Source organism: Cotesia typhae, unplaced genomic scaffold (genome assembly GCF_013202065.1).
Source record: "Cotesia typhae breed Kobodo isofemale line unplaced genomic scaffold, CoteBio_Ctyphae contig_83, whole genome shotgun sequence".
NCBI lineage: Eukaryota > Metazoa > Arthropoda > Insecta > Hymenoptera > Braconidae > Cotesia > Cotesia typhae.
In genome coordinates this window covers 2395838-2413277 of record NW_027423769.1, presented here as the reverse complement: position 1 = coordinate 2413277, position 17440 = coordinate 2395838, and the positions used below count along the sequence as shown (strand labels likewise).

Genomic DNA, 17440 nt, shown 5'->3' with positions numbered 1-17440 from the left:
TGAGGGCTTGAGTCGGAGATTGAGATAGTAAAATAATTTAAAATAAGTAGTTTAGATTTGTGGCGGAAGGAATTTTTTATTCGATCATAAATCAGTAGATCGTTCTTGATAAGATTTTTGAGCTTGTTACCGCAGCTTATCACACACATGAAATTGAATTATTATCTAGGCATATTGTTATCAATGTAATGTTATTATTGTTATAGATTTTATATTTAAAAAAATTTGATATCATTTTCACGGTAATTTAAATTAATAAATAAAATTTATTTCCGGATACTAAACATAATGTTAACCTCATGCAAAAAGATTATCGCAGCAATTTAACAATTTAACAAGATACAAAAAAGTAAAATTTTCCTTTTTGAGGTATCACTTAACTATGTAACTATTTACCGTCTGGTTTTTTGGTGTTTTGTAACTTAGCTTCTATACTCTCTCTTTACCTTTTAAACCGCAAGTAAATATTACTCCTTGCCGTGGTAGTGGTGCTTCGTTTTACCACCGGTAACTCCTACTCCTTTTAACTAAAAGAGTCTTCCTTTATACTGCACTATATACCATATTTTATATACTACTTCTACTACTGTATATATTATACAGTTCACAAAGTATTTTAGTTACCGTCGCATTTAAACTTGAAGACACTTCTTACGTTTATTTCAATATTTTTTTCAGTTCTCGTTATTCTTACAAACTTTACTCATGTTTCTGTAATAAGTCGGCTATAAATAACTATAAGATAAATACTACTTCTTCAACAACAATGATAATAATAATTGGAAACAAATTCTAAATTTTTAATGACAATATACTTAAATTGGATACTTGTAAACTAAATTTAAAATATCACATCCTATGACCGGATCAATTACCTATTATTTAATGGACATATGTCTCGGACAAACTCATAGAACTAAAAAATTATTCAAAACTTATCCAAAAATTTGACAAAAAATAAACTATCACTAAAAATTTTAAAATTCATAAAAATCTCTTTGAAATAATATTTTCTCTTAATTATGTAGATTATTATTGTTTTCGTTATTGAATTATAACGTATAATAATAATGAAGAATAATTATTATATTTGTGTGACCGAATAGTCTACATTAAATAGTCGACCGTGGAGATTGAAATCGTTATTTTACAAACCAGTGATTCTAGCGATAACAATATATAAATTTTCAATGATATTATATGATTGTGGTATTACTGGGTATATTTGCAGCTACCTGACTATTATTTGTTGAGTATACCACAGAATATTGTTACCATAACCTCTGAAAATTCTTTATTGAAATCAATGAACACGCTGAAATTCGAATTCCTATAATTGACTACTGTAATTAGATTTTATCATAATTATGATAATAACTATATCCCTATATTTGCCTTTTTTATTTCACTTTCGTGCAACGTTAAATATTTAGTTATTTGTTCCAAAGATTTTCTGATTTTACTTTTGATTTCTATAAGTATTTAGGCCTCATTCCAAAATGCTTTATCTCTAGATACATAATTAAGAAATGATCTAGTATCTTGTGAACTATTGAAATTTTTACAGATATAAACTCATTTCGATGTTACACTCATCAAGACCTTTCATTTGAGTACCCATATCAATTTTTCATATATTTATATATTTTACATATATGTATATATGAAAAATATATCAAAAATGCATGTGGATACTCAAATGAAAGCTCTTTATGAGTGTAACTTCAGGATAAGCTTATACCTTTAAAAACGTCAATAGTTAAAAAAGTAAAGTGCATTTTCACAAAAATCATTATTTAATCAAGCGAAATTTTATTTATTTATGGTTCACAAGTCACGGCAGTCACATAGTGACTGCAAGGATGCTAGTAATTATAATAATAATAATTATAATAATAAAACGTTTGAATCTTCTCAGAATGAAGATTTTCAAACGTTAAAATATTTACTATTCTGTCGAGCGAGCTTTGATGGATATTAAATGAACGTAATCAGTTGAATGTCTATTGGATCGTTAACTAAAGAACACTCTTGTTCGTGGATGCACATACACATATAGTTATATAATATGAAGTGCAAGCTCGCTCATACTTGGGCTTTGTTCGAAAATGATCGAGCTATCAGTTAATTCTATTTATCGAGAATTGCAATGGCGAATTCATATTTAACTACCTACAAGGATTATAATGACCAGCTAGTGGATAAATATTATCCGTGTAGTGTGTCGATGAGTGTAGATGCGGAAATATAGATATCGGGAAAATCTATATATATATATATATATATATATATATATATATATATATATATATATATATATATATATAATTTTTATCGAGGAATTACAGTGAGTAAATCTGTATATTTACTCACTGTAATGCTCTGTACAGATTAAAACCTGGTTTACGTTTCACGTTTTCAAAACCTTGAATTAAACCATTATCATTATCATATAACATTAATTTGTATTCGCAGCATTATTCCGAGGTTTTTATTGCCTTTTTTTGCTGCGTCTGCCTAGGATACAAGATCCCTGTTGTTTATTAATTTTATTCAACATAATTAACATTCAGTGAGAGCTTTTTGTATCCGGTTTAATTACTTAATATAAATACTGGGATTTTATACGGGTTATATATTTCGCGGTGATAAATAATCTGGAGGTTTAATTTATGTTAAGTGGAACTTGCCGAGTAATTTTTAGTTTCCAACGCGTACCAGACCAGCCGGGTGTTTACTCTGATTATTTTACCACTTGTTTATTTATTGGCTTTTTTTTTCCCTAATTTTTTTTTTTTTTAGTTACGGTTCGGGTGCGGTTGAATATTTATTGCTTTTAAATAAGTTGATTTTTCGATGAATTGATGGCTGGTTGAAAACTATATTGGAAGTTAATTTTTAATTAGAAAATAAAAGTTTGGAAAGTCAAAAAAGAGCATGATTTATTATGATCAGAGAACTTTTCATGAAAAATATATTATGTTGGTGGTTGATAAAAGTAAAGAGGGAAATAAGAAAATTTATTATTGGTATTTAATTGTATTTTAAATAGAAATTCTATAAAAAGTCTGTTAAAAAAAATGAAATGAATATTAATAATAAATTTCCAAAAATTCGTATCTATGTTTTAGAAAAATTATTTTTAAAAATTTTATATCTCAAAAACAATCGGCCGAAAGTTGATCATTATAATAATGAAATTGAAGCTGAAGAACTAATCTTTCAAAAAAAATTTGGACCAATTTTTTATCTTTAACGGTTTAAAAGATACAGCTGTTTAAAGTTTAATGATAAATTTCCAAAAATTCAAAGTTTTATGATTTGGATATTTTTCAAAATTTAATATCTCGGGAATTAATAATCATAAAAATTTTTTTCACATTTAGAATTGTTCCAAAACAAATAAATTTTTGATAAAATTACCAGTCGCAAAATATAAATAAAATTTTGAAAAAATGAAAATGACATTGTTATTTAAATTTCTAATTTAATTTAAAATAAAAGTTTATCATTTAATCAGTTATGAGAAAATGAAATAAGTTCTTTATTAAGCCATAACTGAAATTACGCGGTGGATTGATTGAACAGATTAAAAGTTACCAAGATCCCGCTGTTAACGTAAAACTTAAAATCTATATGAACTTGATAAAATTAATATTATATCCTCAGCTAATATTAATTTTAACTCGGCAAACAAAATAAAATCAAGAATTAATAGAACTTTTATAACTAAAACTAAACATTAATTTTAATTTAATACCTTGGATTTTTCTTTTTTTTCATGTTTACATTTATAATTAAGGGAACTTCAACTCAAACGAAGAAAGTAAAATATTATGAATATGAAGCTCAACAACCCCATAATAACAATCATAATCGTTAATAAGAATAGTCTTTTAAAGTAAAAAGGAAAATTTGAAAAACATGCCGAGCTCGCCCGTAAATTAAAGCAAAAAAGAGTAAATGGAAACAAAAAGAGAAATAAAGATTAATCCTAAATGAAAAGAGGATTACATGGGTTAGCTTTTATAATGATATTAAGTCTCTATGATGGAAAAAAAATAATAAATTGTACAAAGGAATCCAATTTAAATTTATTTATTTAAATTTTTTTTTTTTTTTTTTTTTTTCTACAAAGGAGATAATTTAGTTTAAAATATAATGGCTGTAAATTGCGGCACTTGAAAATTATAATGTAAATTTAGAATAATCTGTATTGATTGAAAATTGAAAATAAATTGGAATATTTATCTTATGAATATTTAATTAATATTAATAGACATTTTATAATTGACGTTATTCACGTATAGCTTTACCGTTTTATCATAGATATTTAATTTGGTAATTATTAATGCTATAAATTACTACATATCATTTAATTCACTCGAGTTACCGCAGATTAATTAATATGACGCGTGTGTTTTGTGAGAGTAATATTAAAATATTTTATAGGTCCTCGGGCTCGAGCTATTTCATATTAAAACCACAATACCGACAATAAATATGCTGCCAAAATTATTCGGTTGTAAAATAGAAAATTATAGGTGAATAATTAAAAAATTGTTTCATGATTTTTATACACTTAAAAAAAATTCAAAAATTCTCTATCTCTAGATTCATAATTAAGAAATTCCCTTGTATCTTGTGAACTATTGACATGTGTTTTATGTTCCTGATTCTTCATTGAATTTCTATAATTAATTCGAACTAAAGATTCCAAATAAAAAAAAAAAAAAAAAAAAACATTTTTAAGAAGAATACTTATTCTCAATCAAGCAATTTTTTTTTACCAAAAAAAATTATTGAACAGTAACTACTCGCAACAAATGAGATAATTTTTCCCTGTAAGCAACTGAGCCCCTCTCCGCGTTACCCAAGTTATTAATACAAACAATGAATCCAGAATTGTCATAGCATCCCATTATCAACAAAAACAATGAAATCTCGGAGATAGCGTCCATTATTCTCTGGTTGTTAAACACGGTGTAATCTCTGCAATGCCTAAAGTAAGTAACGCGAACAGCTTGTCGATTACTCCGCAATATTATATTCACCTGCTTTCTCGTTTAATCCTCCCTTACTCAGTCTAGTCCATTTACTATTCATCGGCTCCAATCCTCTATTCTGTTTAAAAGCTTTCGCGTTCTGTTGACACAAGTTTTCACCTCACCAAAAATTCATCCTAATCTTCTCTTCCTTTTCTGGCTCAAAAATTTTCAATAAAAAAAAAAAAAAAAAAAAAAACAATAAAATAAAAATACGAATGATCCAGCCATTTGAATAAATCCTATCTCCAGAATCACTTTACTTAGCAAAAGTAAAACAGCGTTCTGTTTCTTTGTAAAAAAAAAAAAAAAAAAAAAAAATTCATATTTTATGGGCGTCCGTCTCAATAAGCTTATGCCAGTCTCATAAATCACATTGATCTGTCTAGTCCGAGAGGTTCTTTTTTAAATTTAAAATAGCATCAAATATAAAAAATACTTTCATTCCAGATAAAAGTATTATAACTCTCATGCATACATTTATAAATACTCACATATATTTTCTTTACTTGAGTTAAATTTAAGTATAAGGAATAAGGAACGATAAGAAAATAAGATAACCGATTCAAAAAGCATCCACGAAGGAAAACAGATTTTACGACTCACTCTTCGGTACAACGACTCACTTTTTCCACCCACTCTTTCATTTTTCATCCTTGTGTGTTTATATATGTATATATACATCACCCTCCATATTCTATTGTTCGTTTCCTTCCTATTTTTATACCGCATCTACATATGCCAAGTTAAGAAGGACTAAGTAGACATTACGCCCGAAAAATATAAGCTACAAGGAGATTACATTCTTGATATCATGAGGAATTTTATCGGTGGGATAAATCCCATTTTAAATTATTTTCTTTTCTGTAGTAAATTTTCTCGAACAAATTTTCTAGTACGGCCTAAAAATAAATAATGTATTATCATTTTTTAGTTTTTCTAAAAAAGTACCAATAAGTTTTAGTTTCTTTACAAAGTAAGTTCTTTAGAAAAAAAGAAAACAATAAATTTTATTTTAGAATTTAATTTTTGAAACTTAACTCTCTTGCAATGAGATGATTTAGCGATCATGCGCCACCTGTTGGATATTCTTAGCACTAATTTTAATAAAAAAATTATATATGGATTTATTGGGCCTGATATAAACACATGAAGTTATCAATACTTAAAATTCTTTAATCAAGACTTATTAAAATTAATTTTATTTTGGATCATGAATACTTCTCCTGAACCTCCTTATTTTTCTTACTCTTAATCATGATACCCAAGTGCAGAAATTTGGCCCCAACGAGATTTAAAACAGACAAAAATTTTCCGAGCTTAGACAAAGCGTGTCAGAGCCACGGTTGTGTTCGGAAAAATCGAAGTTGTTTCTTGGAACAAAAAGGCATATCAAGACGTTTCATTGTACAATCGCACGACGTGTTCACTTGAATCCTCGGTGAGTTCGAAAAAATAAAACCTCTGACAAAGGGAACAAACAAAAGCCCTTCTGTAGGTGGATGAGGATGAGGACGAGGATGAGATGGGGTGGTGCCTGTAAAAAGCACGCGAAAGCTGTGAGCTTGCACACATTTGTAAGTACACATTCATATAAAAGAGACAAAAAGAAATGAAACGAGTGAAGCGTGGGGTCGTTTCTGCACTATCGGTTTCAGTTTCCGTTTAAATTTACTCGGCACTCGGGATGATATTCACCCTCATTTCCACCTTGCGTCCTCACATTACATTCGCGCGAGATAGCTTTTGATTCTCCTTGTCAACACCTTTGTCCAAGTGCGAACAAGACTCGCCAAGAGAGCTGCCCTTTATTTCTTCTTTCTTCATTTCTTCATTTCTTCATTTCTTCATTTCTTCATTTCTTCATTCCACTGGCTGTTATTATTTTTCTAGGCTGAATCTCCAGCAGTGTCACGGTGCAGATGGCTGCATTACGACGTTTCACGACAAGTCGAATGTAACAACAGGAATGCCATGATGGTATCACTCGAGTGCACCGCTAGCTGCCGAGTGGAATCTTTTATTACTCTTTCATTTTGTTTTCGCGATAAATGAAGGCTGAGTGTCAAGGCAGGAAGTGACAAAAGAATTTCCCCTTTGTTTCTCAACTCCAAAAGAAAAAAAAAATTCATCCCTCCTCCTCTCCACCTCATCTTCTACTGGCTCTCTAGTGTCCTTGTTTGTGTCTGTAAACTTTTGTTTGCATTTAAAAGGTTGCCATGGCGACCAAAAATACCGATAAAATAAAATTTGCCAACTTAAGTGGAAGGGAATTGCCGAATTCGTGGAAATAATATTGAAAGTTTATTTTATTTGACTACACGTCGAATTGCTTGAGTTTGGCACGACATCAACCTTATATCTGGCGAGCTTTTTTACTTTATTCAACTTTTTATGGGTAAGAATTGTTTAAGTACGAATCGGAAAATCGGAGAGATAATATATATTTATAAACGGGTAATATCTTATCAATCTGCAGGTTGGTAGTCATGTAATTCAACCGTTAAGGTGGGATTTATTGACTTGATCGGGAGATCTGAAGCTTAGATTTTAATTTATTGGTCAAATTTTAGAAAATCCAAAGATCCAGTATTTCACTGATTTTTGCGTTTCTATTACACTAAATGGATTTTTGAAAATTCGAGATTGAATTATCTGTTTGATAGTGTACGAATTATTTTAGTTCCGTAATCTATTGAAGAAAATTTCAACCAATTTTTTATCTCTAATGGTTAGAAAGAAATAGCTGCTTAAAGATTAATAATAAGTTTCCAAAAATTCAAAGTTCTGTGATTTGGATACTTTTCAAAATTTTATATCTCAAAAACTATTGGTCGAAAGTCGATCATTATATATATGAAAATGAAGCTAAAAGACTAATCTACCCAAAAAAATTTAGACCAATTTTTTATCTTCAATGGTTTAAAAGATATAGCTGTTTAAAGATTAAAAATAAATGTTGAATTATCTGTTAAGTTGTAGTCAAATTACAATAGTGAAGTGAATTAACAATAACTTTTAATAAAAAACCTTCTCCATTTCTGTTTAGCTCAACAACGAGACGATGGAGTTCAAAATCACCAGCCGGAAGATCCCCAAGGGCAATATGATGATGACTTGGTCCTCTCTGGAGCTCAAAGCCGCCAGCGGTCTTTTCCGCGACAGCAGACTAGGATTGAGGTGTTTCGCCAACATCGACGGAATTTACACCGCGACTGCGGAGTACGAGATAACAGAAGACGCACCTCTTCTTGCTCCGATCACTGGTGATGCATCTCCTCATAGGGGTAGTAAGTAGATGGCGGACTCCGTTATTTTTTTTTATTTTTATTTTTTCCAAATTTTAGTCTATGATTTATCATTCGCTGTTATTATTTCTCCTTATTTTATCCTATAATTTATCCGTCCAGGGTTCGTAATTTACCTACAAAGTTTTATCATTTTTTATTCCATCCCTTTTTTACTCACCTGATTTACTTGAGTAAGTTCACGGAGCAATTCAGAGGTTTATGGAACAAACTCTGGTAGAAACTTTTCACGGTTTTTCACCGGGTGAAACCAGAGTTTTTCAATCGCACTCGCACTACTCGGGGCTTTTTTAAGCTCTTTTTCTGTCTATATGTAACGCCGCTGCGAGACGGATTCATGACCCGCATTTTTCATCGCTTGCAGGCTCGGTTTACTTTTGAGTTTCATAAAACCAAAATCTATAGACTCGGTCTTTGAGGATTTGTGGGAGGAATATTCATTCAATGGACTTTTTATTCCGTTTGATTGAATTTTAGATTAAATTTTCTATTTATTCGTACTGTTGCTGTGAACGAATTTTCACTCCAACTCAACTTTGTTAATTTTTATGATCCTTTTCTAATAGAAAATCAATCAAAAAAATTTTATAAAAAAATAATGTGATTTAAAAAAATCAATAAATAGAAGATAATTCTCAGAATTGAATGAACCTTAGTTCTTCTTTATGAAAATAATTGAAGTTTACTTTCTTTGAAATTAAATTGGAACTTTCTTTCAAAAGCAATATCTTCATTATTGAATTCTGATATAATTATATTTGTCAGATTTGAACTTTTTTTCTGTGATGAAAAAGTCTTCAATCTATTTGTTCACTATATTGATTTCTGTCATTGAAGCAAAAGATCATTAGTTTCACTTTAATTCTATATTAATCAATTTTTTCCATGAAAAAATTTTATATCATAGATATCGAAATTTTTGGAGTGTTAGTTCTCTGTCCAGTTATAACCTATATAGCTTTATATGATCATAAATAGCCATATACAATTTTTTGAATAAAATTAGTTTCAAATATATCCAACAGGTGGCGCATGATCGCTAAATTTGTTCTTTAGAAGAGAGTTAATTTTTATAACTTAAATAATAAAGTAAAAATAATTTAATTTACTCTTTTAAGGATCGTATAGATCATTTTTTTTTTACTTAATTGAAAAAAAAAAAAACTTTAATTGACGTACAAATTCAAAAAAAAATATATAGCCATACCAGACAAATTTTTTACGATTATATTATTATAATAACACTTAACCAAAAGTAATTTTTCCGAACCCTACATGACCCCATAAACAGCGATTAAAAATGAATCCCTAATGAAGCTTATTAGTCACCCCAATAAAAATAATTACCTCTGATGTAATTCCATAATCCATTTATCCCCAGCATTTCATATTTTTTTCTCCATATTTTCATTTCTCTTACCACTAACGGACTAAAAGACTAAAGGAAAGTTATCTAAATTACCGTGTCTCTCTCCACAATTATTATTATTATCATCATTCTTATAAAATTTTTTTTAATCCCGTAGAATTTCCATCGAAAGTGTCTGCTCGAACCTTGAGATTTCGTTATACACGAAAATGTAACGGGTTTTATTGTCTTAAGTATGGCTCGTTGTCATTTTATTATTTTTATCTGGATGTACTGGGGGCACTATCTGTCCTCCGCTTAGACCACCGACCAGACACTCAGCGCCGTCCTGCGCTTTAAACAGATATACTTAAATTTTATTTTTTATTTTCTGAGTACTATCTATGCTATACTATACTATAATAACATTGAATTTTATTCATTTGAGATGAAGCTCGGGTAAGGCGCCAACCTCATCGTCTTGGGTAAAAACTACTCAAATATTTAATTTCGATTTCGTGATATTCTACCAGGAAATAACTGCACCACCTATAATCCTTTATATATACATATATATGTAAAGAAATAGAAGAGAATGTGAAGAAAAAGAAAAAGAAAAAACAAAATACAATGCTGACAGTTTTTTTTATCCCCTTACTGTCCATTCAGCTAAATTGTCCTTTCCATTTCCGAAATAAGCACTGGACTCAGCGAGGTTGAAAAAACTACGTATATGTGGATCTATGTATGTCTGTGTATATAGATATTTATTGAATACATTTGGAGTATTGTATACTTATATTTTGAGTTAAGGATCAAACACCAAAAGTGCTCTATGTTAGGATTGTTCCGTTTCAATCCGAGGACTATTTACTTTATGACTCGTAACATTTAGACCACTTAGAGTGAACGAGAATTACCCGGAAAAATAACAAGTCTACTTCCGCTGGTCTTTTAGGAAAATATATCCTTGTGTGTATAAATGAGGCCAAATTTTATAAAATTACTGGGTTACGGGTGATATACTTTTAGGTTTTGGTGTGTTAAACTAGACTAGGGGGATAAAGATTAGATCTGGTTATAGCAGATTAGTTTTTTTGTAAAAAAATTTTATTATGTAACCTGATTTGGCCATATATAACTAGATGTGGTTTAATCTAGTCATATATGACCATATCCTTACGTGAAAAAAATTTATTTAATTAAAATGTAATTTAATAGATAACTTTTTTTATAAATAAGGGTCGTTTACAATTGATGCGCAGTACTTTTTCTTTTCTGGATGGACAATGGCGCGAAAGATTTAATTCATAAAAATGATTAATGAAAAAATATAAAATAAGCTCCTTAAAAGATTCAAAAAAAAAATTTTTATTTTATAACTTAATTTCTGATACTTAACTCTCTTGCAATGAGAATTTTAATTTATCATGCGCCATCTGTTGGAATTTTTCAATACTAATTTTAATAAAAAAATTATATGTCGATATATATAACCATTTTAGGCTTCATATTAATAATATTAATAATAATAATAATAATAAGAAGAAGAAGAAGAAGAAGAAGAAGAAGAAGAAGAAGAAGAAATAATTATAACAATAATAAAATTGTGAGTGAAAAATAACAAATAGGAAGTAATAAACTTTCCCAATACCAAAAAAACACCACAGCTGAAGAAACACGGTAGCATTATAAGTATAAGACAAAGGGCGTAAGAAAAATATTCCGAAATAACTCCAAGTGGCTTAATACATTTAAACACTTGTTTTCACTTGTACAAGGCTTGTAAAAACCCCGGCGAAGAGAAACTCTCCCGAAGGGAAAGCTGAAAAATAGAGGGATTTTTTATCGGCATCAATAATACTATAGCAAGAAACTTGGGAACGACAAGAGACTTGTAAATTCAAGCATGTGCACATTTGATAAAAAAACTGTTTCAATGATCAGAGAGGGTGCTACACTCGTGTTAGTGCTGGTACGAATGGATATAAATGTATCGAGCATGTATATAAATAAAGGCAACACATCACCTGGAATAAAGTGTAAATAAACTCGAAAGGCAAATAAGACCGAGCACAAACTCAGGCCCCGTAAATTCCCGATCCTTTTTATTGACAATAAAATATCGATTTATCGAATCCACTTCGGGTATTTACATCGGGCTGCTTATCAAAATTGTGTACTTTGTGTTGTATTTTGTGCTTATATGTACCTTCTCTGCTACTTTAGAGAGCCCAGAATGAATAAGACATCCAGAACTCCTGACTATAAGGGGTTTAAACTTTAACAGGGCTTCAGTTTCCACGATCGGGAAGATAAAAGTTCTTTCTTAAAACTTGCTGCGTTTATTGCTTGTTTTACTGCTGGTTGAGTATTAAGTATTGAACGGTCAATGATTTGTTTGTAAGAGATATCATTTTAAAGCTGCAGCTCAGAATTTAAGTACTTGTTTTTAAATCTTAAATTTTACACTGATAGAAGAATTTGTTGATATTTGATAAGCTTTATTACTTTGTCAAAAATTTACAGAGTCAATTTTTTTTTTTATTGAATAAAAATTTTTTTAAATTACAAAATCAGTATTTAAATATTTTAAAATTAATCTAATTTTATAAAAACTAATTTTATTAACATTAGAGTAATTAATTTTATTTAATCAAACGTAGTAATTTTTTACGTCAGAATTTATAATCTTTATCAAAATTTGGTGATTTATTTACAGTGTAAATAAATTCTTCTATCAATATAGTGACGGCCATAAAAAGTACAACAAACAGCATACCCGATGAAACACAAAGAAGGCTTGCATAATGTAATCAAAATAAATAATTCAAGCACAACTGGACACACAAGTTCTAAGGTCGGATTTTCTTGTCATGCTGAATTTCTCTTGGCCGAACACTTTGCTTCGAAGTACCAAAGCTGCTTCCAGAAACTTTGGAGACTAATGTTTCAGACAGGTGCAGTTGATAATGCCTGGAAATGATCGGAAAATGGAAATTATTTAATTTAGTCTTACTGATTTATATCAACTTTTTAGAACAAAATATTTAGACCCCGTCAGACTTAAACTCGTTCCCCAAAAATAATTTTTTAGGTAAAAAATTTAACTAAAAATGTATTTTTGGTTTAATTAAATGTTACTTAATTTAATTAGATTAAAAAAAAAATTTTTTTTTGAACGAATTTTGATCTGATCGCTTAAAAATATTTTTTTTTAGAAAATTGTGTAAGTTTTATTATTTTCACTTTCCCAAGAGTTTCTCAAATAAAAGATTAAATTTAAATAAATAATGTGCTCTTACCCTCTGACACAAAAGTTGTATTAAAGTAATGTCACGACTTATTTTTTTTCTCCCTAACATTCGGTTTAATTCTCCTCGGAATTATACTTAATAAATACCACGGAAATATGTTTTCTTAACCATTTTACTTTCAACTTTCCGGGGTTTCTTTAATTGCAGCTTTGCAAACCATTTTTATTATTTAAATATGCCCGTTACTTTTTTAATCTTGAGTTCAAGACTTATTCAGTTAAAAATCTTAATCTTAATTATTTTTTTCCCCCGCTTAATTCTCATAATAATTATGACTAAAATTTATTTCAATCTCTATAAAAATTATTAATATTAATTATTAAAATATTGCAGAAGATCTTAACGAGATATTTTGTAAAAACATAATGTTTAATGATCGTAATAATATTTTTATAGTTTCCTCAATTTAATTTTCGGTAAAAAAAGAATAGTAACAATAAAACAGTATTTAATTGTTATGGCGACGCCAAGGATCTGTCGCTCTTGTCATGTCCTCGTTGGCTCGCTTCCAAATCCTTGAGAGTGACGTCGACATTGGAGTAAGCGCCCATAAGATACAAATCGAAGAGGAAAATTGAAACGATGGCATGGCTCCCAAAATTGTTATTTTATCCAAGACACTCCAGTAATGGAAATCAGGCTTTTATCTGAATTCTTTAAGTTATACTATTCATCCAACTGCCTCTCATTCGAGACAATACAATCAGCCCAAATTAGTACGGGGCATTATTTATTTTATTTATCACTTTTTTTTTATTGCTTGTAATTGTTTCTGCGAAATTTATAAACAAAAATTTGTTTATAAATTTCCCTTCAGCTTTTTTTTTTTTTTTTTTTTCAACAGGATTAGTTGTACTACTGATTATAACACACCAATACATAATTAACAAACAAACTTTCGTTAATCTGCTAACAAATACCAAAAGTTTTAATTCCGAAATAATTTAGACGTAAAAGTTATCGAAAAATAATAAATTAAAGCGTCTAGTCTAATTCAGACGTATAAATGAATTCAGAGCATTAAAATAATGACGGAAAGGTTCCGGAGTTGAGCGTGGGATGTTGGATGTTGGTAACGAGTGTTGAGTAAATTACAACTGAGGTACCTGCAGTTACAGTTACAGTTACTAACTCTCTATCTGTCTCTCTCGCGCACTCACACACTCCTTTGTGTAACACTAAGTACGCGAAACTTTCCTCTCCAGTGGCGGAGTATTTGTCGTTGCAGAAGTTTATGCAGGTAATGAAAATCTCATATTTGAGGATGAGTTTTCCGAGTTGAGAGGAGGAGAACTAGTTTATACGTGTTATAACTGACGGATGCAGGGCGAGTAGATGTGATACACATCTCAGACAGCTTAAATCGAATTAACAATTATTTCCAAACATCTAATCCACTCGACCAGTTGATTGGAGGAATAAAGAGGAATTAAGATGTTGATATTGATGTCGGCTAATGCACCAGCCAATTAATGAAGGAACAGAAGCTAATAGACAAGTTGATTGATACCTATGGGTCTGTGTGTGTATAATGTGAATTATATCACATCACGAAATTCAACCACTATTAACCGGAGGAATTCGGTGTGTTCTTGGTATGCAACTACTCACAATCAATGGAATACAGATGGGAGATGAAGGTGAGAGCGCCAGTGCATATTCCATTAGTAAGATACTGAAGTTGACCACTGTGCCCTCGCACTGGCTTTCACCCTCGAATTCTTGGTCGCGAGTCGATATATCGATTGTGATAGAGGACAAAATGATAATGCTAATTTGTGATAAAATAAACTTCAAAATGCGTTTAAGATTCCATTTGTTGTACAAGTATGACAGAGATACTTCCGTTTAATCAATAAAGGGCGAGAAAGAAAAAAATCTAAGCCCTTAGTTTAAGAATTTTTCTACTCAAATCAAATTTTTCAAAATTATTATTTTGATTCAAGTTAATTTTTTTTTTCTGTGTATGGAAGAAAGAAAAGTGGAAAAATTAAATTTATTACAGATTGAAATACCAACAAAAATTCTAACGCCGATTGTAAAGCAGAAAAATTGAATAGTTTCTAATTAATATATGGCAATAATCTCTTTGTTTTCATTTGGAAAAAAAAAAAAAGAATATAAATGGGCGTTGAAAATAAATTTCGAAGCTGTTATTTCCATTTATATCCAATCGCAACTCAATACTCTTTTTCTGACAAAAAAAAAAAAAAAAAAAATAAAAACATCGATCATATAAACCCGAGATGTGTAACAATTGTCATATGGAGGAGTGCCAAAAAAATCTATCCATTAATATTTTTTTTTAAAAACACTGTTACGCGGATTAGTCGTGAACATTTCAATCTGACACGACACGAATTGACGAAGTAGTAACAATACAAATTAATCACGTCATGAAAAATCCTTGATAGTAAATTTTACTAATCCAGAAAGATAAATAAATGCACGTGTGTGTGTGAGAGTGTTTGTAGATATAAGGATTGACATATGTGCGGAGATTGAATGACGAGACATTAAATTTACGAATTTTTATCAATCGAGCTTTCGAAAAGACAAAAAAAGGACACCGACATCGAACATCAGAGCGTAATGGAACCAGCTGGTGATTAATCTTTTTATCGGGTAATAAACTTTTCTAAGCAAATTTATCACTTTTTTTAGAAAGCCAGGCGACCTTTTGGCTTTGATAAAAAATTAACAATTCCAATGAAATTCTCAGTCATTTATATTTAAATTTATATTTTTAAAAATAATTTTAAATACTCGGTGAGAGAGAGAGAGAGCTCAACTTTCTGCATAATACACTCACTTTAATGGTGAAATTCACTTACACAATCATCATAATTCACATCAGCATTACCTCTGTCTTTAAAACAAAGCTATGAAAAAAAAACCACCTCGTCGCTAATGCGATTTTTCTTTGCTCAAGTGAATCTTTTACTCTACTACCGAAAGAAGCTTTGCTGGAAAAAAAAGCTTCTTTTAAAATATAAAATGAGTAAATAGAATTACTACTTTTTTTTTTTTTTAACAAAAATAGTTTTTTATAAAAGAGGGTAATTATCGGATTTTTGTTTTTTAAGTTTAACAATTTCAGGTAGGACGTTATTAATTTTTTTTTGTTCTTTTAATTCTGAAGAAAAAAAATATAATTTATCATTCATATATGATCACATATATGCCATATGGTCAAAAGCTAATAAAATATTACTAAGTAGACTTATTAAACATTAAAGCTTTTCAATTTTCACTAAAAAAAATAATCCTCAGTTTTCTTTCAATTATTTTCAGATAAATTATCGTCATTAATAGAACTTTATTTATCCAATTTATTGTCATTATTTGATTCCTAGAACAAAGAATCCAATCTTACGGACAATCACCTACCGGATTCCAGATCCTTATCTCATTCCATCCATATCGAGTAAATGAAAGAATGTAAATAACAGAAAACAATCAAGTGTCTTGAAGCTTTTGTCTGTTGTAAAACGGTTCCTTGGTCTGTTTTACAGAAAACGGATGCGAGACGACATTGTCCGGGACTCTCGAGGACCGATGGATGAGGATACTCTGGCTGATCGCCGGCGCACTGGCATTGTCCAAACTCAATAGGTAGCTTTATTCATCACCGGACTTACTCGTCATCGATACGCGATTAACATCGTCCATGTAAAACCTAGTAGTCTAGGGCTTCCAGTTATTATATATATTTATTGTATGTTATGATATGAACTATTTATGACCTAGATAGACGACGAATCATTTTTATCCGAGAGTATAAATAATTATGATAATTTTAATGATAATGATAATAAATTAAGTGGTTAATTAAGATGTATAAGTAATGTTAAATTAAATTTAAGCTACACTACACTTGTATTTAAAAAAAACACTCATTCATTTTAACAAATGTATGTTATCTTTTGATGTAAATTGTTATTTACAATTAAACAAAGCATATATTAATATTGATATTGATAAAAAGTAATAAATAAACACTTGTATGTATCTATAAGTTATTAAAGTAAGTTATACTATGAAATTATATTATATAACTCGAGCCAATAATTGTCGTTTTTAATTAAATAATTATTTTGTTTTATATGTAAATAATTATTCCTTTCATTAATTAAATGTATAATAAATATCGTATTGAAAAAAAAAAATTCTATTTTTTTTTCACTGACCACAATTAATTTTTTTTATTCAGAAGGTAAGAAAAATTTTTTTTTAAATATCAACTTAATATTAATATAAAATTTTTCATTTCGAAGCAAAACGTAGAACTCGTCAAAAAAAAACTTCTATCGAGTTTATTTGGAAAAAAAAAAAAAAAATTATTTAAACCTTTATACTCGTTCGTTCGCTCTGTTTTATATTCGAATTTTTTCATGGCCATAAGTTTCATAGTACAATAAA

General features: G+C 29.4%; 1 protein-coding gene across 3 annotated transcripts in view; it reads left to right on the top strand.

The window, feature by feature from the left end:
* LOC141533091 (uncharacterized) overlaps positions 1–17086 on the top strand; it is an 80676-nt gene extending 63590 nt beyond the window's left edge. The window contains exons 5-7 of one of the 3 annotated variants that reach the window (XM_074251780.1): positions 8095–8335; positions 16375–16459; positions 16534–17086. In XM_074251780.1, coding sequence (XP_074107881.1) covers positions 8095–8335; positions 16375–16459; positions 16534–16633 — 426 coding nt within the window. In that variant the 3' untranslated portion in view covers positions 16634–17086. The remainder of the gene's footprint in view (positions 1–8094; positions 8336–16374; positions 16460–16533) is intronic. The other 2 variants (XM_074251782.1, XM_074251781.1) reach the window with 2 other exon arrangements.
* The last annotated feature ends 354 nt before the right edge of the window (positions 17087–17440 follow it).